The sequence below is a fragment of the Vidua macroura genome, chromosome Z, assembly GCF_024509145.1.
Source record: "Vidua macroura isolate BioBank_ID:100142 chromosome Z, ASM2450914v1, whole genome shotgun sequence".
In the NCBI taxonomy this organism is placed as follows: Eukaryota; Metazoa; Chordata; class Aves; order Passeriformes; family Viduidae; genus Vidua; species Vidua macroura.
The window spans coordinates 43,829,455-43,855,607 of NC_071611.1; the positions used below are offsets into that span (position 1 = coordinate 43,829,455).

General features: G+C 42.0%; 1 protein-coding gene across 3 annotated transcripts in view; it reads left to right on the forward strand.

Moving 5' to 3' along the window:
• ABCA1 (ATP binding cassette subfamily A member 1) overlaps positions 1-26,153 on the forward strand; it is a 95,442-nt gene that overhangs the window by 23,449 nt on the left and 45,840 nt on the right. For all 3 annotated transcript variants that reach the window (XM_054002503.1, XM_054002504.1, XM_054002505.1), the window contains exons 4-6: positions 2,379-2,520; positions 3,375-3,496; positions 22,898-23,019. In XM_054002503.1, the coding sequence (XP_053858478.1) occupies positions 2,379-2,520; positions 3,375-3,496; positions 22,898-23,019 (386 nt within the window). The remainder of the gene's footprint in view (positions 1-2,378; positions 2,521-3,374; positions 3,497-22,897; positions 23,020-26,153) is intronic.

Here is a 26,153-nt window from a genome sequence, read left to right on the forward strand (position 1 = left end):
TTGTGTTTGCAGTTTCCCATTACACTTTGGACTTTGCTGATCCCATGTACTGCTTAACTCGCTTTTTCAGCACTCAACAGCATAGTTAAAATTTCCCTAAGTTAAATCTCATACTTTACTTGGAATTTGGACTGCTTCTTCTGACTGAATGTTACGGTGACATCAGGAGAGATACCTGTAATATAGATATGAAGTTGAAGAGAAGCAATTAGCACTCTACTCAGCTTTTCTAAATAACTAGCAACCACAGTGGTAATTAATTTCGGGTATGGCAGGGCTGTATATAAACTGAAACCTAGCAAGAGCTGTGATTTCGTAGAAGTACTCGGCTTGGTCTTGCTAGTCAGTAACCTTCATGTAAAACATTTGCTCTGGCACCATGGTGTCATAAGCATAGTTTTGAGTCTTTCACCTGCACTCCTTTTCCCATTTATGTTGACTATTATTGCTTTGTCCACCTTCTTACGTTGTCCTCAGCAGTTATAGAGCACAAGGCATCTGGTAACTTTTAATTCACTTCTATGGCTAATTCCTCTTTGTTTTCTGAAGAGAATCTTTGAATAGGTTTCTAAATTGTGTTGTCTGGATTGGTTTCACTGAACGTTCACTTACGCTGACAGATGTGGATGTGTTGTGAAGTGAAGCAGTTTTTGCTTCATAGACATAGAAAGAAAGAAGGCTTTTGGGTTGATGGCAAACTTTTTGGCAACCCTGTGGATGCCTTAAGGGAAGTAGGATTGTTATCTGTAGTGGCAGTGTTGTATGCTGTTATGAAATCACTTGTAGGTGATAGCAATAATGCCTGCTGATAGTAACAGAGCTGTGTGCAAGTGCTTTGTAGCTTCCACATAGCCTCAGTATTTTAATGGTAGTCTTTTTCAACAAACAAGTAAAATTTTCAGTTTTCTTTCCCTGGTTGAGAAGAACCAAGGATTGGACTGTTGTCAGGGTTTCTTGTTTCTAACAGCCTAGCTTAGTATGAGGAAGTTTTCTCTTAAAATGTGAAGGAACAATTAACTTTGAAGTGATAGTTATGTGGCTTTCATCAGACCAGTGAGAGAAGACATATTAGATTGCTGTTGGGCCAGAATGCTAGTGCTGTCTTGTGTTGTGTAGAACTTTTCTTTTTGGTTCCTGTGACCCTTCAAAGTATTCAAAAAGCACTTTTTTGGTGGGAGGGAGAAAATCTGACAAGACATGACTAATCTTTTTTGAAAAGCTAGACATTTGCAGCTATGTAATTGAAAATTATGTGCTGTTGCACTGTTTTCTGTGTAGCTTAACTGATTTAAAACCAGCAGATTCCTGCTTTACTCTTGGAGGAACTGGTATTACATGCATCACTGTGTCTAAAAGGTTACCATAAACTCTTGTGTGCCATTCCTCTTTCAACATTGCTCTGAACATTTTCTTTGAGTTACTAACAATGTAAAATGAAAGGCATGGAGGACAGAGAAGATGATTCTCTGGGAAATTTTACAAGATGAATCTGAAAGTCTTAGCATTTTTCCTCTTTTTCCCTCCCCCTCCTTCACCACAAGCCCCTCAGCCAAGAAGAACAAAAAGGCAAAATGAAACAAAAGTCAGTCAGGTAAATAGCTCTTCTTTTAAGCAGAGAACTAGGAGCACAGAGAACTGGTTACTGGAAACAATAAACTTTGTTTCCTTAACCCTTCTCCTGCACAGAGTCCTTGGCTTTCTTCAGGGAGGGTTGGTAAGATTCCCATCTTCCTTCAGCCATCCACATGAATCCGCCTTGCTGTAATTTAACAGCTTTGATACTACTTCTTTCTTGGGCTTTGATACTTCCTTTGGGGTTGTGGAGGTAGGGAGCCAGCCCCCTGAGTGATTGCATGCTGGGAGGTTGAGGTGGGCACCAGAGGGGAGGGGCTGGGCATCTGATCCTCAACATCTTGAGCTTTAAGATACTGAGGAAGGGGCATAACCTTCCCTAGTGTGGGGTGGAGGAAGCAAACTCATTGCAAAAAGCAGCCTGGCAGCTTATGTAAGGTCCAGGATTATACAAGGGAGGCCTTTCTTTCCCAGTCATTGGGGGATATGGGATTCACAAGTATACAAGTGGCATACTGGTGGAGATCTGTCATGAATACTGCTTTCTTATTAAACAGGATGTAAACTCTGGCCTATGACTTCACTAGTTCTTTAGTGGAAAGGTTTAGACTTCAGCAAGAAGATTTGGAAGAGCAGTGTGGAGAGTCTAATGCAAGCTCAGTACTTCTTAGTACGGCTGTTCTGCTCTTTCATAGGCACTTTGGTCAATAACCAGTGCAGGGTTAGCACTGCTCTTCAAATACAATCCTGTATATTAGAGGATTGTATCATGTGTTTGTCTCCTAACTCCTGTGTTTCTCTTATAGGTCACTTTCCAAATAAAGCTATGCCTTCAGCAGGAACCTTGCCATGGATACAGGGGATCATCTGCAATGCCAACAACCCATGTTTCCGGTATCCAACTCCTGGGGAATCCCCTGGTATTGTTGGAAACTTCAATGCCTCGATGTGAGTCTGTCTGCTTTTGCCTCATCTCTGTTCTTGGGGAAACATGGGGGAAAGGGATATTGTAAGTCACCTACCAGTTGTGCAATCTTACACTATGTGAGGGTTTTACAGTTTCTACCACCTCTGAAGTACCAGATTCTTCAATTGCCAAGTTCATAGGGGCTAGCAGACAGCTGGTACGTGTGCAGAATTCCCAAGTCCAAGTACCTGAAGCTCTTGGTGAATGAAAACCTTTGTGTGGATAAGGACAGAGTCCATTCTCTTACATGGGTTCAGAGTTTGACGCCAAAAAAAGTAAGACTTTTTGAGATGCTCCTTTTTTCAGAGCATCTTTTTTTCTGGTTAATAAACCTCTGAACAGCATAGAGTGAGAGGCTGTGAACAGGTTTAGGGAATACTCCCTGATGTTTTTTACTTATTACTGGCTAACATGATGCAGGAAGCACAATTTCTATACCTTGCCCTACTTGCTACATTCAAGGTGTCAGGAAAGATAGGCTTACTGCAGAGCATAATGCATCTGCAACATGGAGAAGCATTTGAAAGGAGCAAGGATATTCTTGAATTATTGTGCTTCTAAGAAGCAGCAGTTTATAGGCAGCATGAAGCCCTCTACATCTCCATCCTAAAAATGCTTTCAAATGCATGATGTTCAGTGTAACTTACATTGACCTTGCATTAGCAGACATCTTTTATTAGGCTTCTTGGATTGTCACAAGGTAGTCATTGAGGAAAGGGTTTTTTGTGCTGGAGTGACAGGGAGATTAAAGTTTGGAATTGGTATGTAAAACTATACCTGTGGATGATGGCTCACAGAGCTGATGACTGTTGGTTGTTTTTCTGTTTTCCCGCAGTGTTTCCCGCCTGTTCTCAGATGCCAGGAGGTTACTGTTGTACAGCCAACAGGACACGAGTATAAAGGATGTCCAAAAGGTCCTGGGAAAACTACGCAAGTTGGGAAATTCCTCTGGCTTAGGTAAAGGCCTGATAGAAAGAGTCAGTATTTGGTATTTCTGGACTGGTTAATTTCACGTGCGTGTAAATTTCAGGAACATGCCATAATATGAATGTGCGTGATTATAATTTACGGCTTATCAAACCTTTTCCAATCCTGCAGAAGTACCTTAAGCCTCTCCTGTGTCAGAGCTTTGTGTGCTCTTTATTTTGTTTGATGGAAGAAAAAAGGCATGGTGTGTAATGCCAAGAACAGCAACTGTTTTGGATGGGAAACTATAATCCTGGGTGCACTGAAGTTAGTAAAAGTGCTTGTTTTCTCAAAGGAGCTGAAGTAGTGTGTCTTTTTGGAAAGCACTAGTTATTTTGGTATTTTGTGAAGCAGTGAACACAATGTAGCTACAATTTAGTGTTCCACCCTCCGAGCTCCAGAGGGAGGTGTGCTGGAAGAACACAGATGGGGAAAAACTGATGTTTGCCTCCAGTTTACAAACTCAAAGCTGATTATTATCTGACAATGAAATATCCATTTCCCTTATTGTGTTTGGTTTTGGAGGAGGATTTTTTTGTCCCTGTATGACTTTGGTGTAGTATACTCTGATATTGTCTGGCAGGATTTTGAATGGCAGGGTACAAAATAAAACTGTCTGGTTTCACTGCCCTATTTCCTATGATCATTAGAATACTTCAATTTTTAGCTTGTATGAGAAGATGATGTGCCTTCCTGTCCTATGCAGATGAATGAGTGACTAGTGTGAGATCACGTGGGAAGCTTGCAGCAGAGCTGGGACATGGAAGAGCTCTGTCCAGTCTCAGGAAATATGGTGGATCTTTTGCTGTTGCCGGGTCTCTCTGATGTGGTACCTTGTAAAAGTTTTTTGGCATATTCTTCTCTGAAAGATGATCTATCTTAGCTCCTGTGTTAGTGTGGCATGTGGCTAGTGGAAGTGATGGAAACTAACAATTTAGAAAGACACACAGCAGGGAAATAGAAAAGGGAGCACAGCCATTGAGTGTCTTCACCCACAACCTTTATGCAGCATGTAGAGCTCTTTGGACATAGGTGGTATTTTGGTGTTTTGTGAAAATTGTCCTTGGTTTCACAGCAATAGTTCTTCTTAGCTCTCATCATTTGAGAATGGCTCAGGCAGGCTGCAGGGAGAAAAATATCTGAGCTGGTATGATGTGAATAGTGTCACACAGTCTGATGTGTACTGAGCACACTTAAAGCAGAGATGGTGTTTTTACATTCTTTTGTGTTGCTCAGTACATTGCAGGTCACCTTGGAATAACCTGCACTGTTAGTGACAGGTTGGCAGGTATGTGGTGAATGTATGTACAGACATGGACTGTGCAAGGTATTTGTCTTGGGTATTTAATCCCCCTCTTTCCTCTTCAGGGTTGTGCAGAATTCTGATGTGATCACATCTGCATATAATACTGTGGGGTCTACTGACTCTGACCATTAGTTCATACTTGTGTATAAAGGACACGCCTCCTTGCTGAGGAGCTCAGTATCCATACCACCAGGCCTTCTCGCTTTTTACTCGGAGAACTGGTGAGTGGCATCCTCATGCTTTTACCTAAATCTGGAGCAGCTTCAGAAGGGAGAGGATACAGAGTGAACCCTTTGCGCAGAGATGGACACATAATGAACACAGCCAAAATGAGTTTACTATTTCCCAAGGAGAAGTTTGATGATGTTTTCATGGATATCTTCAACTGCTTGGTTTGATTTGCTGGGAACAAGCTCTCTCAATCAGAATGACAGATATTTTTGTTACTTGTTTTACACTTCCAGTAGTAGTATTTTACTCTTTAGCAGTACTACTTTTACACTTGCATTGACAAGTTAACTCTTCCGAAGAGAGTAGATCCTGGTCTGGTGTTTTGTATTGATATATGCAGTGAATGTCAGACATGGACATTTACAAGAACACTGTCAAAGCCATAAACTGAAGCTCTTGCTGCTGGGAAGGTTTGAGGGAGAGGAGTGATTGCAGGAAGAGTTTTGCATATGGAATGCTATACAAATTGAAAGTTGGAAGGCTCATATTTCTCTCCACTGTAAAGACTAGTGGACTGACTGTAAAAACAAGCCTCAGACCCAGTCATCACAGACTATATTTCTATAATAAAATATTTCAAATGTGTAATCAAAAAATCAAGCCTCTGTGTCATTGGAATGACAGATTGTCCATTGTTGGTAAGACTTTTGGAGAACAAAGCCTGTTCGTCTTTCTCATGCTAATTTACAAAGCCATCCAGCTTGGTGGATCCTACTACCTGCTCCTTGGCTGTGCGATTCATTCTTTGACAGCATGAAACAGCATCCTCTAATCTTAGAAACACTCGTATATTTATACTTGGCAGTGGTTAGATTCCTGTGCAAGGAAGGTCAACTCTCAGTTGCTGTTGACAATGAGGTGTGAAAGATGCAAATCCTCTTCACTCTGGGGCATTTCTTCCAGTGACTCTGGGAACCTAAGGAGACAGGAGTGGGTGTCAGATGTAAGTGCACCACCCAGCCTGAAAGCACTGTCTCTATACATGTGTTTCCCCAGTAGCAGGAGGGCTAATTATCGATAAGCTAATAAATGAAAATGTAATATCCTGTATGTTTTAACTCTGGCCTGGACCTGAAGCCATGTGAATTGGTGGTGCAGACAGGTGAAACTTTGCAACTTCCCCAGTGGAATGGACTGTGTGCTCCTTGGTGTGTGACATGGACTCTGCTGGAGTTTCTGCAGCTCCTTTCTCCCCTCTCCCCTCACACACTCTTCCCACTCCTGCCTGATGATTTTGGTTGGTCTCTCATTGCAAATTGAAGCTAATGCTAGTCATGCAGAGCATTGATGTCTATATCTGGCTTCTGATGTCTCAATCTGTTCAGAGGGCATTTGCCAAAGTCCTTTCGCTTGAACCTTCTTTAAAACAACCCTCACAAACTAATGTTCAAGGTGTGACTCTTAGTCATCTGGTCTGAAGTTAGGCATGAGCTGAACCTTGGGGATGAGAGACCTACTTAAGATGGCTCACATTGCTTGCACAGGTGTGAGTGTGTCAGTGTATTTGTTAAACATAAGGTAGGACATGAAGGTTTTGTTCAGGACACACTATCTAGGCATTCCGACAGGCTTTGTATCTTAGGCGCTTCTTGATAAGGTGGGAGATAATTCCTCATAACAGGGCTGTTTGTGGAGGAGTTTGAGGAGGAACAGCAGAGAAGAACTCTCTGTTGGGGAGGAAGGTGTTATCAATAGGGAACAGTCCAGTGTTGCTTCATGTAGCACCTTTTTTGGCCAGGATGCCAGGATGAAGTGCTAAGTGGTGGTGTGAGGGAGTTCAGCACATGCAGCTGTCATGCTCTATGGGCACTGCTGTTGTGTGGCTGCTTCCAGCAAGCCCCAAGCAGTGAAATCTACGTGCAGGCACACACATTCCATAACAAAATCAATTTTGCAGGCAGGTGCCAGGTGCCCTCTCTGTTCCACTTGTTACATGTCTGTCCAGTAATGTCACCAAGGTCTTTAACACTCATGATAAGGCAGAGCGCAAATCAGTACAGAGAGCCAAAGACCTTGGTGACGGCACTTTCAAGAGCATGACAAGGCTGCTGGGATTGCCAGCTGCAGTAGGTTTGGATTGCTGCTTGCAGGCACTGAATTTGCAGCTGGCCTCAGTGCCATTTTATCAGGTTAAGTGTTTGCAAGAAATAAGCTTTTCTTCTGTTTTGAAAGATGGAGATACAGCTTGCTATTGACTCTGAGGCACACTTTCTTTATTTCTTCCTTCTGTCTACAAGACTCCAAAATGCTTTGTTCTGCAGTGCCACAGGGTAATAAATAAACAGGTATAATTAAAGCCATCTTCTTTGGTTGCTGTTAAAGTTGCAGATATATGCCAGCCTGGCTAGTATTTACTGTATTGCTCTTTGTTTCCAGTAACCACAAAGGGCATGTTTCTATTTTTCTTGAAGCCAACCCAACTAAACAAAAATGGAGCAATGAAATAGAGGGAAACAAACATCGCCTAAGAAATTGCATCAGATCTCAGGCTATTATTCCACATGTGCCCTGCCTGTCCCAGTTGTTTGCTGGATTAGTATTGCTTGTGGCAGAAGAGACAAACATCAGCTGGGTGGCATTCTTTGCTGATGTTGCAGTCTGCTGCACACAGAGATGTCGACACTGAAGGAGTTTGCAGACTGTCTGGTCAATGCTATTAGTGCCTTTTTTATTTAACAGGTAAAGGATGGTTGAGGGCTTGGGCTAAACAAGAGTGTTTGGAGAGGCTTTCTGGTGGCTTGTGTATTACTGTATGATTGCAGGGTGCTCAGGGAAACAGGATGTCATACATTATCTGCTAGGTGACATTAAGGTGATGGCTAATTCCTTCCTCAGTGTCTTGTCCCTAACAAAATCGAACCCATGCCCTCAAGCTAAATATTCAGATTGATTCTTATACCTGCCTATGCCTGCCTAATTAGACTGGTTTCCTCCCTGACTTCCTTTGGGAAGAATCCTAGCAAAAACCAGCTAGGCTAGAATGAAGACTAGCAAACCATATGTTGAGGTGGCCTTCACACCCAGAAACACCTGCAAACACCAACTGTGGCAGGGTGGCATTCCTGTTGCTGCACATAAATATGCACCTGGGTTCTCTGGTAGTGTGCTCCACAATGACATTCAGATCCTTGCCTTTCCTTTAGGCCAGGGGAAGCAAGTGCCAAAAATGCTGCCCTGTGGTATCAGTAGAGAGGTCTTGATTTATTTGGGTTGGTAGGAAGGATACTTTACCTTTGCATATTCAGTAGCAGTTACCTTGCACTAGCCCTCAGCAGATCTCCCTAGGGCATTCCTGGCTCCTACTGCCTCCCAGCCCAAAGCATCCCTCCAGGAAGGAGAGACTGGGACTGTGGGAACCACTGTGATTTCTGCTGTGGTCAGATGTAGCGTGTCACAATGAACAAGTGGAAGAAGCAGCCAGTGCAGGGTACTTGGATTGCACAAAGATTGTAGTTGCTGATTGGGTAGAAGATTCAGGTACATATGGCAGTTTTCCCACATTTGCCTAATTAATTTTTTCTTCAAATCTCTGTGCTGCTGAACAGGCATAGACATGAAAATTCTTAGAGTTTATTTTTTTTCAAGTAAATGGAAATTGTTTAGGCAACTGCAGATCTTCTGGAAAAACACTTCCAAAACATTCTTGGAAGGGCACTTTAAATCCCTTACTACAGGTTGTGAGCAAAGTCTCTCTGTGAATCCAACTGGTGTGTTATTTCTTCTGTCCTCAACTGAAACTGGGAGGCTGACAGTCAAGAGATAGGCAAAAGTAGAGAAGACTTCTTATCGGTGCTGGAATCCTCGACTCGGGAAGAATGATGTCTGAACTCCAATGATTTAAGAAGGCTAATTAATTACTTTATTATACTATATTATAACATTACAGTTATAATATATTATTATTATTATTATTATTATTATATTATTACACTATAGTACACTAAGAAGAACTATCACTAAATAACTAACCAGAAAACCTGTGACTCTCTCCTGGTCAATTAATTCAGAATACTAATCACTAGAATTTAATCAAGTGATCACCTTGGGTAAACAATCTCCAGACTACATTCCACATGGGCACAAACAGCGAATGAGATAAGAATTGTTTTGATTATCTTTTCTCTGTTTCTCTCACAGCTTCTCTCAGGAGAAATCCTGAGATAGTTAAGTGTCTTTCTGTTCAGAGGGTATGTGAATACCACAACTTTTTATGTCAGCATTGGTTCTAGGTTTCTTATTGGACAGTTAGGTGTATAGCTTCAATTAGATAGATGACATGATATTTGAATAATTCAGTGAATAGCATCCTGTAACTGCAATATAACTAGATACGGAATTATCAATTTCAATAGAGCCTGCTTCTGCTTTCCTTATTATTTGGAAGCCAAGGATGTGATAAAACTAATAAAATTATCTTGGTAGAGGTCAAGGTACAAAGGTCTGCTGTGCTTTAAAATCTGTTTCAAGGAGAATCATACTTGTTTTCCATGGGACTGTAAATGAACAGTTGTTGCTATGTGACTTTGCTTAGAGGTTGACATGGGTAAACACATATAGCATAATGTGTATTGCTGTATTCTGATTCTGTAGAACTGGGCTTTAATGCCTTCTTTTGGTCTGAACTTCATTTGTACAGAGATGCTTTTGAAGACAGATGTTTAGAATTATGCCAGCTTGGATTCTAGGTAGATATGTATGGATGTAATAGAGCAAGACTGAAATATCTTTGAATGGGGAATTGAAAAAACATATGCAGTGGTACGTTAAATCTGGTCTTGCTGTAGTGTCTGAACTATACAAGGTGACAGGAGTTTGAGAAAAATATTTCTGAGAATCCTGTCACAGAAGATTGTGTGAAACCTGTTTAAAAAACACAAGGAAAATTGCAAGCTTGTTGGCGTAAGGCTGCTCTGGCAGTATCGTTACTTCAGAACCCGCTAACCTGATGGTGCCAATTAATGTTCTCAATGTGTGCAGGGGAGTCAACACCACCCATAACTACAATTAGCAACAGAGCTATTCTGGTAGATACTGAATTGCAATTTCTTAATTTCTTTCACCTTTATCTTTCTTAAATTGTCTAGATAAAGACACAATGATAAAGAAAACAAGAATTGCTTACTGTGTTTATCAGTAATTAGTATGTGCTGCAGAGAACTTTAAAAGTTTTCTGTAGTCTTTAGCCTTGTCAGCGTCATCTGTCAACGCTGACTTTTATTTTAAACCAGCAAATAAAGTGGAAAGCATTAAGTGAACAGTTAAACCTCTCACACTTTGCTATTATCTCCCTCTTTGTATGTAGCCTTGTCAGTACAGCTTGTTAATGTCAGGACTATGTTGCCAAAACTTGTGCTTCAATTTGCCTTTATTTTCTGTTTTCCACTCTGTCAAATTCTGCGTTTCTTTTCACTGACTTCGAATCTCAGAATCTTAAGCAATGCCTAATTTGTGGAAGATTGCATTTGGTTTATTTAAGCTACATTCTGAGGTTGGTTGAGACAGCAGGATAGAGACTTTCCACATTGAGCTTAGTGTTAGTAGTGCTCTAGGAAATATGTAACACTGTTATCTGATGAAAAGTTCAGCTTTCTCAGGGGATTTCCATGGGCCTGAGCTCTCATGAGAGTGGAGATTATGAAATTGCCCCATTTGGAAAAAGCCCTGTACACTTCTGTGTTTGATTGGTACTGAGGCCAGAGTGCCTAATTTGGGTCTGACCTCCCATATCTCTCAAGTTAATATTCAGCCTTGGAGCTGTCTCTAGTAATAATACATTTTATCTTCAGCGTGTATTACAAACACTTATTACCTAATTTTACAGCATTCCTGTAAGTTAAATAAGTAAACAGCTGCCCTCATTCTCAAACACAGTAGGATGTGACAGTTTTTAATGCAGTCAGGATGCAATAAAAGCTGATGGCTTTAAAGAAACGTTGATGGTAAATCAAGTCCTTTATTACACAGGCAAGAGGACAGAGCACTGCTTGCCCGATTTTTTTTTAAATCTATGACAGTTCAATTTTTGGGCAGTCTTTCATGTTCTATTTAAATATTTTTGGTCAAAAAATAAGTGATTGTTAATAGCAGGATCCTGATGAAAATATTGTGCCACCTGTTGCTGAATTTATTTGCAGCTTTATTAAAATGTGACATTGTCCACTTCCAACCCTAGAGATTTTTGATGTTGTTGTGTTTTATAGAGTAGTAGTTGTGAATTTTTTTAATACATTTTTAATTCACCTTATGGGTTTTATGTTTATACTTTTTATGTTTTGTTTTCAAAATTCTGGGAAAATCCATTGAATTAAATGCAACAGCTGCAGAATTTAAAAAATAGGCATAGGTTTATGTATTTCCTAAGTGTCAATAATTAACAAGAGTTTGTTAAAACTGTGTATTGCTTAGGCCTGTGTATCAGGAATTCTCAGCTGATAAAAAATTGGTGTAGCTTTGAAAATTTAGTGGAATGTAGCTCATCTATTAGCTGAAGATCTTGCCCTAGCTTGCTTTTTTTTTTTTTTTTTTTTTTTATGGTGACCTGGCAGCACTCTATGTGCTATCTGTGGGGGAGATTCATGCTGTTCTGTGACACACATCCTCTGTAAACAGCCAGAGTTTCCTTCCCTTTCTCTATTTAGCTTTAGATTTAAGAATGATGCAATAAAAGACCCTTTAAAAGGATTTAAAATAAGACCTTTCCTGTGAGTTTTGGTGTTTTGGGGTTTTTTCCCCCCTTCTTGAACCTTCCTGTTCTTCTAAATGTATATTTAGAGGAACATACTACCTGAGGTAGTATTTAGATGTGTTTTTCTTGACATTGTCAGAAGGTTTACAGACAGTCAGAACTTAATAAGCATAAGCTATTATATATTTGGAGGTCTTTTCCTTATAGTTCCTCTCTATTCTAACAAGTGCAGCTGAAACATAATTGGACCATATCTGAAGCTGACTGAGCATAGATATGTGCCAGAAGGAGATTTGCTGATGGGGCTCAAAGACAGCTTACTGCAAAGATAGCAGTATCTGAAGTCTGAGTGCCTGTTCTGGATTGTGCCAACCACCTCCTTAGGAAAGCAGCACTGCTACCTGCCCAACAAAAAGCTACTTCAGAACAGCAGGGAGAAAAGAAAAAGCACTTGACACTTGAGACCTGATGTGGACATGGAAGTCCATTGTCCTAACAATTTTCATTGTAGCAAAAGCACAACTATGTGACAGCACGGTCAGCAGCTATCACTTATGGTTTTACCCTCTTCTGTTCAGATGCTTGCGGCGTGGGTTTTTGCTCTCTCCGGCTGCACGCAGCTCTTGGGAGCCCGGCTGTGGCGTAGCTTCCACGTGCTGCTGGGGTTTGCTGCTGCGGGTTCCCGGACACGGCTCCGTGTCTCGGGCGCGTGGGCTGGCCAGCCTCTGTTACCGTGTGCTAGGAATCCGGTAAAGAAGCAAGGAATTTGTCCATTTACTCCGTGCTTGGCAGGAATGGTTTATTCATCACGTGGCGCGGGTCGATGGATAGACGCAACCACTCCCGACACTCGCATGGGAGAAAATGGCGCCTGGGTGCCGGCGGGGTAGGGTTTTATGGAGGGGCAGGGCGAGAGGATCCACGGCCTGCCGGCCAATAGGGGCGGCTGCCATGGCGGTGACACCCGCAACAGCGACCAACCAGAGAATGCCGCAGGGGCGGGCACCGAGCCTCGGGCTGAGCGGGATCGTGTGGATTGGGGTGGCAGGCACGGGGTTTCCTGGGGCCGGACGGGGGAGTGGTTACAGGAGCGGCACAGGGGTAAGGTCCGGCAGCAGGCAGCGTGGGGCCAGAAACCGCGGGGGGGAACAACACGGGGGAAGCGCGGGGGTACACAGGGTTCGGCTAGCTAACACAAATAAGAACCCCTAAAACCCAATCCCAGGATGCAACAGATGCTTCCTGCTTAGCAGGTGGGGAACAGTGTGTTGTAAAGCCAGAGAACACAAGACAATGAAGTAGCCCTTTAAGATCACAAGTGTCTTCTTCACCTACCTGGTCTTTTTCTTTCTTTTTCATGTTATCTCTGCTGCTACCTTAAAGTGCAAGGATTTTACTAGTGTATCCATAGAAATAATGTATAAGACCTCTCCAGCAGTACATACTCCATTTTCTTCAGGTAATTGCAGTGCTTTCTGACTGTGGTGCACAGAAACAGGTTCCTAAAGTACCAGGAGGCACTGCTCTTCTCTGCGCCTAGAAGTAATCCAGTCATCTGTGTAAAGCAGAGTGGCGCAAATGCTCTAGGGTGTATTTTCAGCCAGCAAGTTATGTCAGTACCAAAAGGAAGGACTGGTTAGTGTATTGACAGTCCAATAGAAAACCAGCTGGAAGGATGAGCTCCTGAAACTACCAAGGCAGGGTCTGTTGGGACCATCCTGGTGTAGTGTAGTATAGTGTCACACTTAGAATGTGAGGGACATGATTTCCAGCTAAAACTTTGTGTGACTTTGGGCAATCATTATTTACTAAGCATCTGCTTTTCAGTTTTTCCCAAATATTGAGAAAGTTCTTCAATTATTTTGAAGTGCTGTTGCTCAACAGTCTGATTTCCAGTAGTGAAAGGCTTGAATAGTTGCAAAGGTTGCCCCACACTAGGCATAGAAAACATAATCTTTTATTTACTATTGAAGTTTGAGGGTGTTATTTCCTTCCATTGGACTTGATACTCAAAAGCAAACCCAAACAACTATCCGTAAGGGTAACTTCACAGTGACCAACTAAATTGAAATGTAGGGAGGTTGAAATAATTTAGATGTAGATATATTTTCAGTGGAAGTAGACAGTGTTTCTGGTTAAGCTAAGTGCAGTGTAATGATTGGCTTGTTGTTAATCTTTGCCATTTTTTGATTGGCTTTACTCTTTGTTCTGAAGGTGGCTTATGCTGCAGTGTGCTGGATAAGGAGCATTAGGACTTGGCACTAAATTCTAAATTCAGAAGTGTCATGTCTTCCTTAACATAGAAAAAGTAAGAGCTACTATGATCTGCTGACTGCAGACTTGGAATTTTGCTAAACTTTAGAAAAAGTCAGATGTCAGTCAAGTTCCCCGAACTGTGACAAGTAAGAGGAACACATATCTGACAGGATGAGCCTTCACACCCAAGGGAGGGTAGCTTTTTCTCTTCTCGTCAGCCTTTCTGTGTAAGGAGGAACAAATACAAGTGCAGGACAGTCAGGGTGCTTTTATCGTGAAAGCTCTGCCTGCTGTTTTCGTTAAGGCTCATCATTACCCATGCTAGTTTAATGGGAGAAGCTCTTCAAACTGGATAGGTGGTGCTGTGATAATTTTCAAGTAGGAAAATAGTGCTGGATACATTCTGCCTGCTTGTTTAGGGAAGAGAATGATTCTCATATAAGTGTTTTCTGGTTGCATTTGAACTAGCAGCCTCATGGATGCATGCTTACATAGCCAGCTTATGAAAACGCTTCTGCTATTACTAATGGTCATTTGATTAAAATGTCCAGCCCTGCCTCTTCCTGTGATTTGAATTTCTACTAAATTTACGGTCACTTGCTCAAGTACAAGGAATTCTGGACAGGGTCCTCGTTGGTCACAGCTTACTTTTTCAAATTCTGCTTAGCTCCATGCATTTTTAACAGCATAGTGCCATTGCCATTCCTTGTGTGCTTATGTTTGCCATTAGAATTGTGGTGACGTAGTATGCGACTAGATGTGACCAAGGCATTTGGTTTTCAGTCTCTCTATTGCTTGAGGTTTTTTAATATATTTTACTTTGAGTTGATGTTTTGAAACATCTAAAACCCGTATATTATCCAGGGCATAATATTCCTAGTGCAGTGAAAATCCAGTCTTAACAGTAAAGAATTACTACCTGCTTCTGTAGAAGAACCCATCTTGCCCTGAGCTGGGTTTGATCTTTGGAGAGCCTTCTCCACAGTTTATACCATCCCTGAATTTGTTTGGTTTACCACTCCTGAAAATAATTTTGTTGTAATAATGCAGTATTTTAAATTGTCACATCTGTGGTCTGTCATCTCTGTGACTGACAAGCCAGTTCAGAGGCTAAGAAATTTGCAGTTTGTCTTTATTTTGTGAACATTAGCAGGAGAATTTTCAACCAGTTATAATACCATACAATTTGAAGCTTTGCTCAGAATTTACTTCTTAAAGCATACAATGACTGTTCTTAGGGTGTTTCCTTTAAGCCTGCTTAATTTTTTTTGCACTGTTAGAAGTCAGTGTAATTTCTTTCTGCTTTTTTCATTAGCATGGTTGTCTGTGCAGATAACAGAATTTGCCTTGCAACAGGGAAAGTCTCGAGAATATCTGTTCTGAGGCATAATGTGGGGTTTAGGGTGTGCCCCTCCTTAAGCAGGAGCTCTGCAGGCTGTGTTTGCTGGCAGGGCTGTGGTGACCAGCCTGAGGATTTTGCCTCTGTGCCGTGTCTTGGGTTTCTGATGCAGAGTCTTTCTCTTGTCATGTGTGTCATATAGAAAGAGGGCCTGATGGCTTTTGCACAAAACAACTGCACAAAGGGATGTATCAGCCTTGTGTTTGCTGCTGGCTTCCCACACAGGGCAGAGGTGGGATCGTGGCTTAATAGGCTCTGCATGCCTGAAGCAGTGTACCCCCAGTGAAGGTTAGCTGAGGACTGGTTTATGTATGTGTGTTAGTACATGCTGAGAGCTGTACTTTCTGCCAGAGTAATTGTTCTGGACTATATTTAAAGCTCTTCCAAGCAAAAATCATGACTTAGAGAGGAATGGAGGTGGTCCTGATGTCGCAGTCCCAAGATGAGAGGGAAGACCTGGGCCTGTTGCCCAGCATTTCCCTTTCTCTCAGGAGAGATGCTAGCTGGTGGAGGTGGATGGCAGGCTGCCTCCTCTTTACTCACATCACCATTTGGCATGGCAGATATACAAAGATGATGGACCCTGGTTAATGGGGTGTTCACTTTGGTATTATCTAGTGTCTGCAGAGGCGACACTGTTTGATGTGTGATGGTTTTCAGGGTAGAGAGCTGTAGCCTGCTGTAAAACAGGTCAGACCATGGCTGCATAGAGAACAGCACTTTGTGAGCAAATTAGTCTTGTATTTTCACACTAGTTGATCCTGCACAAGAGGCCTGCTGAGCTGCTTGATTGCTTGTAAGCAAATCAGAGTATGGCTGTCCAACTTTTTCAGAAGATAGTTTAGCTCTTGCCAGCATTAACAGGTATACAGACAGCTCTGAGAGCTATTCTCACCTCACAGGGGGAAAACGGCTCCAGAGGAAAAGAATAATTAAAACATAGTAAGTGCTAAAAGAACCTTAAAAAATATTACTTTATCATGCTTTTTGGATGTGTTGTCCAAGGTTAGGGGTATAATGAAGGCAGGTGAAAACTTGTTGCCTTGCCCAGCACTGCAAAAAGTTTGCTTTTCACATTATCAGGGTTATTGGCCCGGTAGGGTACAGTGCAGTAGCATGGCTCACCATTAGAAGATTGCTGTTTGTTCTGGATGATCAATTTACTCTGGATGGTCATATAATTTCAAGTCATTCAGTCTTTGGTTCTGCTGTTGAAATTATTTGAGAGCCCATTTTTATTTTTGTGGAAAGTAACTTCAGATATCTTTTGTCAATAAATCACAGTGATAGGTAATGAGTGTTAAAAGCAGTCCAGATATTCAAGTGCACCTGTCACCTATTCAAGAGAAATACTTCCCAGATAATGAAAAATTAATACAGACTTCCAGTGTACAAGGTAATTCTGTGGCAGCATTTGATTTGCCTGTCCTGATCATCTCACCATATGAGGGTTTCTGGAAAGACAGGTGTCTAGCTAGAATCTTTGTAGTGGTCATGAGTGCTACCAGTAAATGCTCTCAGCTGCTGGAGCTGGAGCTTTGGCTGTTTGTCTCAGCTTCAGCATCTCTATGGGCTTGTGTTGTCCAAATCTCCTGTTGCTGGAAGTACGATCAGTGATGAAGCAGTGCCCTGGGTGAAGCAGGCCTGTATGACTAGGGTGCCTTGTGACCTTGTTCTCCAGTCACACCTGGGCACAGTTTTGCACAGATATGACAGCCAGCTGTGCAGTCATACTGGGCCTTCCCTTCCTGTAGAAGTGCAGTTTTACCTGCATGGGGAACTATGAATCTGAAGTCTTTGAAAAGGGACAAGAAAGTACCTTGTTTGCTTGCTTGACATTCTTCCTTGCTTTGCTCCTTCTGTTAATTAGTGGAGACAGATGCTGAGCTGGGAACCCAATTACCTTTTTTTGGTCTCCTTTGAGCACTTGTAGAACCTTGCTGATTCTAAAGAATGAAGCTAAAATGTCTCATGCTTCATCTTATCTTACTGTTTCATCTTGCTTTGACACCTTAGTTGCTGTTACAAAAATGATTGCGCTGCCCTATGAACAGTCTCTGTGGTAAGAAATAAGGGTCAGAATTTCATACCAGCTTCTGTGTTGCATTGATATTTGGCTATGATGAATACAGGCTTAGCCAAAGGCTTGCAAGTCTTCCCAACTGCAGTGGTTATAAAGCAATGTCATTGTTTTCAGTCATGCGTGTTTAATTAGTAGAGAGAAGACTCCTGATGACAAAAAGCCATGTCTGTAGATCAGACATATTGCCCTGCTTTCCTCATAGCTGCTAAATTAACTTAAGGCATGAAGCTACTTCTCCCCTTCACTTCATTCATTTTTTTATAGGGAGTTAAGGTAGGTGAAACTGGGAAATAGATCTGACTGTCACAGTGTTTTCATTGAGCTTGTTAGCTTTAAAGTGGCTGAAAACCTGGTATATTTTAGATGATGGGCACAAACCCTTTGGGCAGAAACTCCACAAATTAACATGAGACCTGGTGAGCTTTGTACTCTACAGTGGATTGAATTCCATTTGCATGCCTTTTATTTTTAGAATGCAGTGTTCAGGATATGAAAAACATAGCCACAATTTCTCTGGGGTTCTGTTTTCCCACCCTGCTGTTTAATTTTAAAAGACACTGCACCATTAAGTTTCTGGAGGAAAGTATGAGACCTCTGTGCTTCTCAGTGAAAGAAAAAAGAATGGGAGAGAAGTGTGATAGAAGTGTCTTATCCTGTAACCTGCCCCTAAAAGCTTTCCTTTTTTTCATTTGTCTGTGGATCTTCCCAATACTGTTGGAAATTGTCACTGCTTACTATAGGACCTGTTATGATCACACTAGTAGTAAGATCAGCAAATTAAAGTATTCAGCCATGGCTTTTCTTGCACTTTGACCGCCCTTTTAAGCTTGTGAAAGTAACTGGGGATGTGTTTATGGAACGAGGAAAATAAAACCCTGTGGCTTTCAGACCACAGATACTTCCTTCACTGCACAGTCAGTGTTCAGCTCTGGTCTGCATGGAACCAGAGACCCCACATAACACTGATTTGCTATTTTTTTATAATGCGTATTTTTATTTTGGTGTTCATTTTAATCAGTAATATAGCGAGCATAGATGTTGTTTGTCTTCACTAATTCATGTGATTGTCTTGAGCTCTTTGAGTACATTTTGGGGTTTGGGTTGTGGTTTTTTTTTTTTGGTTTGTTTGGTTTTTTTGGGTTTTTTTTGTTTGTTTGTTTTTTTTGTCAAAAAGATTTGATTCTTAAGCAGAGACTACTGGCCTACCACTGTGCCCAGGCATGAAGGGTCTGGAAAAGGTTAGGTTGTCAGTAAAATGTAAATCTTAGGATGTAATACAGTGTTAGAGTAGGAGATGCTCTGCGGTATGAAAATCCAAGAGTTTCTGGTTTTGATGCCCAGAAGGTAACCCCCAAAGGTGTGCTTGAACTGTGTGGAAATGAAGGACAGCTGTGCCTTCTGTGAAAACAATACCCGTGAAATGCTGCCATGTATGATTGTGTAATCCTGACTGGCGACTTCAGAGAGGATGGGACATTTTGTGGTTAAGGCACAAGACCTCTAGTTCTGGGAGTTCTCCGTTGTGCTGGGAGCTTCCTTATGTGATCATACGAAGGATCTTTCTCCCTGTCACACATGGGATATAGACATCGCTTCTGCTTGTTTCATGTGCATGGGAATGGTCTCCTGTTGCATTGCCATACTGTGCTCAAACTGGAGCTAATTACAGCTAAGGCATTTCAGCCCTGCCCTGTTGGTTTTGGGGTTATTTGCATGGTTTATAAGCAAAAGTGTGTTATTTGCTGTTGCTCCCTTGATATCAGGACTGAAACTGCAAAAGTAGTGTGCCATGCAGAAAAGCTGTCTCAGTATTATTTCTGCTGACTATCCCACCACTGAATCAGCAAGATGGTTCACATCAGTTTTGACAGTCTTTTGAGCATGTTTGCTCAGTCTGACCTCAAGTTTATCTCCTCATTTGTGCCTGGGGCTTGGCTTGCTTGCTGAGGCCTATGGTTTCAGCCAGGAGGACGAACACTGTGCCAGGAGTGAGGGAGCCTGCAGGGCTGCAGCTCCCTTGGTTTTCAGTTGAAGATGAAGGGGATGGGCAAGGAAAGGCTGTGTGTCCACATCAAGTACCTGGAGAGATTGGTCTCCAGTGCGTTGTTCTGCACCCACCAGCTTGAAGTGGCTGACTGTAATGATGCTTGGCTACTCTCAAGCAAGAGAGGAGACACGCAAGTTATATCACGTTTGAGCTGACGTTTTGTCTTGTGTGTTTGAGTAACTTGATAATGTGTCTAAATTTTTATGGCAGGAAAATATTGCAGTAGTAGGCCTGTGGTGGTAAAATGTGTTCTTCCACTCCAAATATTTGCATTATTAAGTACCTTGGTATTAGCCTTCAGAAGACTTGCCTTCTTTTGCTTTCTATTTTTGGAGTGGTTTTTCTAAGTAATGCTCTTTTATTTCATTAGGCCCTAATGGGCAAGCAGTCATCTTGGATGGGAATGACTGTTTTCAAGAGGAAACCTCTGTTAAATCTTTTTAAAGGTATCCAGAGGGAGAATTTAGATGCATTGCAGTGTTAGGTGCTTTCTGTCGTTTCATGTGCAAGCTGTTATGCATGCCTCCATAATTGAGAGGGATTGTGTAAAACACTGACCAACAAGTCTTGGAAGTAGGACCAGATGGGGTGGGTGAGCAAATGTATGGTACAAAAGACTGGCTGTGTGCTTGGGGTACTGCAGCCAGGATCGTGGTATTGGGATTTGGTCCCTTGGCCTTGCAGAGCTTTCACGTGTGGTCTTGTGTAGTGATCATGGCTTCATGATCAGCTGTCTGGAAGCCAAACACTGCCCCACAGTTATGGTAACCTTGTTCTGTTTCCTTCATGGTTTACTCCAAATGATGATGAAAACTTGTGCAGACATTTGTAGGAGTTCTTTGGAAGGCAGGATCGATTTTCAGCAAATTCTAGTGCTAAGTGAGTCTGAAAATGCTTGGCATGACACAAAAGGCAGGGGATGAATACTCTGCTACTGGTGGGCTGGTTAATTACAGCTGCGAAAGATGGCAACTGTTTGTTATTCCCCCTCATGATTACAGGCACGTCAGCAGGAATCTTAGTGTAGTTCAGGTTGTGTTCCTGCAATTGCCTATAGAATATGTCCCTGACCAAGAAAATCATGCCTCCATATGGCAGAAAACCTCCAAGCCAAACCCAGATAAAAAGACTAGCCAAACCAAAAAGCAACACATCACTGAGGAAACAGAAAAGTGGAAGAATTATTGCTTGGCTACCTTTTTTTTCGCAAGGCATGTGGCCCTTTAAGAGAAGCTTGAAAAATATCTTAAGTAGGGGCAGATTCAGTTAAAAGCTTGCAAACATCTGATCTCTGCATGCCAGTGTGCCTTCAGTCAGGCCTCACTTTGTCCATCTGACTTTCTGAACAGTTGATGATCTCACCAAAAAATAAACAAGCTGCAGAAGTGTTTAGGGATTTCGGCACATATAGGAAGTAACCAAGGAATCGGGGTGGGGGAAGTTTTTCCTCTGCTTGCGGTGAAGCAGGGTGCTTTAGCCTCTGATGGAAAGAAAAGCACGGTTTTATGTTATTGCAGGAGCCAGATGTTTTCACAGCCTTTTCCCAGGCAGGGAGTGGAGGTGATGGTGGATTTTGCTCGGGGCATTCAAGTGGGGCGTTTGCACGGCGTGCTCAAAAGCAGCATATTCATGAGTGGTCCTGCTGCGTGGGAGAGAGGAAGGCAAGGGAGAAACTTTTGCCCCGTAGTAACCTCCGCTTTGCCTCAGCTGAGGCGGGTGATTTACTTTTTCGTGTGGAACAAAAAGGCAACGGGGAATTTGTAACTGGATATGTAGATGAAGGAGCAATGACCGTCAGTAACCCCGTGTACTTCGTGCCGCGGGACCAGAGCGCGTGGTTCCTCCCCTTGCCGGCTCCTCTGGCAGGATCAGCCTGGGAGGCAGAAGTGGCACCCGAACCGCCGGGTCTCCGGTAACTTCCGGTGGCACCCCGAGCGCATACCATATTTTTCCTGATGGGGCCCATTAGTGACAGAATCACCTTCACAAGCTAAACCAAAGCTAACCAACCACAACAAAATAAATTAAAAAAAAAAAAAACAACCAAAAAACAAAACACAAACAAAAAAATCAAACCAAAACAGAAAAACCCAAACTCAAAACTAACCCCAAAACCAACCAAACAAACAAAAAAAAAAAACCCAAACAAACAAAACACAAAAAAACAAGTCAAATAAAAAAAATCTATCCTGCATAGGAGGTGGGGGAAAAGGTTGTTACAGCTGTCCCCTATAGGAGAGGAAAGGTACAAGCCCCTGGTTCTTCCATATAATTACTTTCTCTTTCCAGCTCATTGTTTTCCACTATTTGCTCTGGGTTGCAGCATCCAGTCTTCCTAAAGTAGAAAATACAGCATGACACCTAGCTTGCTGTTGTACCTCAGTCTGGAAATCTTCACTCCGGTAAATCCTGTAGGACTTGGTCACCTCCTCCTGGCCTAGGTGCTTTGCTCATCACTTCTTGTTTAAGCATTGTGGAGATAGAATTGTCCTCTGTCTCTTAAAGAAAACAACAACAACAAAAACCAAACCAAAACTACTAAACACTGCTTGACGCCCCCCCCCCCCCCGCCCAAAAAAACCCAACCAAACCACAAAAAAAAGAAACCAAAACAAAACAAAAACAAAAAAAACAAAAACAAAAAAACAAACAAACAAACCCCAAACTCGCATACAAAACAATCAGCATCAGCTTCTGAAGATCCGGTTTTGTGGACTTTAGTAGTGTGCTTGAATTATAATTTCCAGATGGTTCCCCTTTGCTGTAATGTAGGCACAAATTCGTTTTAAAGTCAAGAGCTGAAACACTGATGGCTTGAGAAGGAGTAAATGTATTTTTAATTCCAAGTAGCTGAGATTGTTTCCTAGATCTGTGATTCTATATCATACCTCTGTGTCTGCATATGTCAGACTTTGAAATTAATGGTAGAGTACATCAGCTGTTAGCATAATTAACTAAAGGCTAGTAAATCCCTTAGTGGTCCTTGCACCAGCTCAGTCCCATGTTCAGTAACAACACAGGGATTAAGTGCTAATGCTGTAGTAGCTTTCAGATCAGGGGAGCAACTTGGTGTGCTTTGCTTCTGTGTATGTATGAGCAAATTGGCTTGAAATAATGATGTTAATGGGAGTTGTTTTTGAAAGTTGATTGCTTTTTTTGTTGTTGGTTCACGGTTTTATTTGAGACCAAGACATCATGGATTGACATTGCTGAAGCCTTCCAAGTTTCAGAGCACTTTACCAGCAGCTCCTCTTCCTTTGTGCTATGGTTTATGTAATTCCCTCTCCCCTATTTGTCAGCTTGACTTTTCCTGTTCAGTGCTCTCACGTGAGTTTCCTTTTGGTTCTGCTGTGACCAGAATTTTGCTTGTTTTGTCATTTTCCAGACTTGAAACTTCGGGATTTCCTGATTGACAATGAGACATTCTCTGACTTCCTCCATCATAATGTGTCCATGCCATCATCTGCTGTAGAGGAGCTACTGGATGCAGGGGTCAACCTCCAGCAGGTAAAGAGTACTTTCAGCTCCTAACATAATGCTTGTCTATTGTTTGTTTAGCTGTAGTGCCAAGATCCACAGTGCTGAACCCCTTTGTGCTAGGTGCTGTGGAAGGACAGAGGGAAATGTATTCCCTGCTTCTGTCTTCCCTCTTGCCCTCGATTTACTGTCTTATTTGATTTTAAGCTGTAAAAGGACACTGGGAACCCATAAGTAAATGTTTTGACCTGCATAAGAGAATTGTACCCTCAGGCTAAACTGAATTTCTTCCTTCCTCTTTTTTATTTTAAATGGAAGTAAAACATTATTAAGCTGCTAGCTCTGTTCTGACTGTTTTCAGCCACTCAGCTTGGACTGGAGCAGGTCTTGCTCTGTCTTACATTCCTGTGCAGCAAAAGGAGCTCTACTTTTAGGTTTGTGGTCAGCACATCAAGACAGACACATTGTAAATTATATAGTACAAGAGTCCTGCTATCCTGAGTGCTCCATGATTGCAGTCATAAACATAGACAGTGGTGACAGTGGGCTAGAGACCTGTCTTGCAATGGCTGTCTGTCATTGTCAAAGTTGTAACATGCTTTTTGCTAGGCTTGATGAAATAGTCCACCAACATCCTTTCTAATGCAGAAGTCAGAACAGACTTCAAAGGAGGACCCAGGGTTCTCTTGAAAGAATGCAAAAGATGGTATGCCAAAGGAGGAGGAAATCCATTTTGATCCTTAGCTCCATATCAGATCTCTTCATTGAAGTGGAATGGATTCATTGTCTTTTTAGTCTTTGTTTTCCTGTAGTTATAGATGCTGTCCCTCTTTGCACACATTGTCTTGTTCTTCAGTGAATTCTTTCAAGCCATCTGTTTTAGTACAGTTTGATAAGTTATCCTACAAGTTAAGGATACATTCTACTAAAAAAATGTGAAGCAGAGAAAAAAATTTTACCCATTTTAGGCTGCAAGCCTTCAAGTTTTACTTGAAACTAATTAGATTAAAACAGAACCATGCTACAGATGAGTCTGGGAGGGTAACGGGAAAACGGCAGCAACAGCATTCTTACCATTCTCCCTGAGTTAGTGGAGAGACAGAAATATTTTCAAACAGCAGGCAAAAAAACTCATCGTACATTTTGTGACTGCCATTCTGTATTTCCATAGGGAAATGGAAAGAAGAAAAAAGCTTAGCTTTTATCTACATAATGTGTCTGAAGGGTGGTGAAAGACTGGTCAGTTACCTTTTTCTTTCTTGAATGGTTCAAGCTGTGCTCTTGTGTAATTCTTGAGCTGATTCTGCTAAAGCACTGGGAGTGGTGCTGCTAAGTCATAACAGCATTCTGTGCTTAGGGATGGCAAGAAGAGCTAATCTGAACACCAGGATGTTAAGCTGCGGAGCAGAGCAGTGGCCCACCACATTTTCTGTCAACACTTTTATAATACAGGTGGTAACTAGAGATGCAGACCTCTCCCTTCCTGCAGAATGACTTTATCTGACTTACAAAACAGATGTCTTTGATTTTGCTGGAGATCTGTTTTGAAGATCTGACCTCACTGCTGAGCTGCCTAGTGACTTCAGTATTAATAGACAGTATTTGTTAGGTCTCTGAATGAGTGGGTCACAGCTTCATTCAGAAGTCATATAGTAAAAGGGCCTATCCAGAGTATGCCAACCTTTCACAGCAAATACAGCCTGCTTCTGCAGTCTGTTGGTGTCCTGGGGTCATTCAGCGAGGCCAGAAGTTATGCTACACAATCAAGTAAGAAACTTAAGTCTCCAAGGAGATGGGACTGTTCACTGGTGTTACTGTAATTACAGCACTCCAGCATGTCCAGCAGGGCTGTGTGTATAGCATACTGCAATTAGTGCAAACAGATAAAAGCAACCAAAGCCTTGTCTTGATGGGAATATTGCTTCCTGGGGCTGACTGGCTCCACCTTGTATTTTCCGGTCCTGGCAGGTGTGCTCAGAAGGGTGTGGGATTTGGAAGGTGCCTGGGTCAGCAGTGGGTAGGCAGCTGTCCAGATGTGGCCAGCCAGCTCTTGTGTGGCTTGGAGGCAGGACTAGGTCTTGTCCCGCTGAGAAGTTGAAGGCACAGTGAGGTCCTGGGTCAGTGCTGCAGCATGTGGAAATTAACTTATCAGTGAAGAGTAAATAGAAATGGCAGTGCATATTCTGCAAAGAGAGAATTATATGACATGTAAGGACAGAACAGTTACCTATGACTACTTTCACGCATGAGTCTGACATTTTGAGAGTCCTTAGGGGACTAAACCTGTCATTTAGGATATATTTTTGCCTGCTGAAGACACCATGGGTTCAGATGACTGCAATTGGTTAGAGAACTTGCAGACTTGGTGAGACTGGGTGCTTCAGGGTGGATAGTAGAGTGTTTTTTCTAAGGTCTCATGCTATGGACCTCAGTGCTTGAAAAGGGCAGCTTCTCACCAAAAGAGCATAAAATCTGGGTGGAAAAGGTGGACATTTTCTGAATGGTGGCAGGTTAATCACCTTCACTTTTTGTAAGTGAACACTGAGGCACTGGGAGACACTGGTTTTTCTATATGTCTGTCCACCCAGGGAAGTTTGTTCTGGAAGTGTTACTTCAGGCCCCACAAATACCTCCTTTTCAGAATGGCTGTAACACTGGTAATAGTATCTCAACTGGCAAGAAAAAAAGCACCCCAAATTTTCAAAAGGCAAATCTTTTTTGTTTGAGAGTTGTGTGGCATTGAAAGATCTGATTTTTGGCATATGGATGCAGACCGAAGTTAAAGGTTTGCATGAGTATTGCATTAAAAATCCCTTTTCTGTCAGTTGCATTTGCTTGTTTACTGAACGTAATGCACTTTTTCCCCCCACATTGTGAATACCCCTTTGGTTCTGACAGACAAAAAATTTCAGACTTACCAGCCTGGTTCAGGAGCTGCTAACTCTTCTGGAATGTAGATCAGTCCTCTTTAGTTGTTGTTGTAAGTTGGGCAATGCACACCAGGTCTTATGAAACGACAGAAAGAAGAAATTAAGTCTATGGCTTTTGTTACCTGTGCATTTACAGTAAAATGGTTCCATATGTCTAGCCCCAAGGCAAACAAAAGTTTCTTTCCAATAGTAGACTCTGGATTTTCCCTTGTTTGTCACCTTTGAGAAGTACAC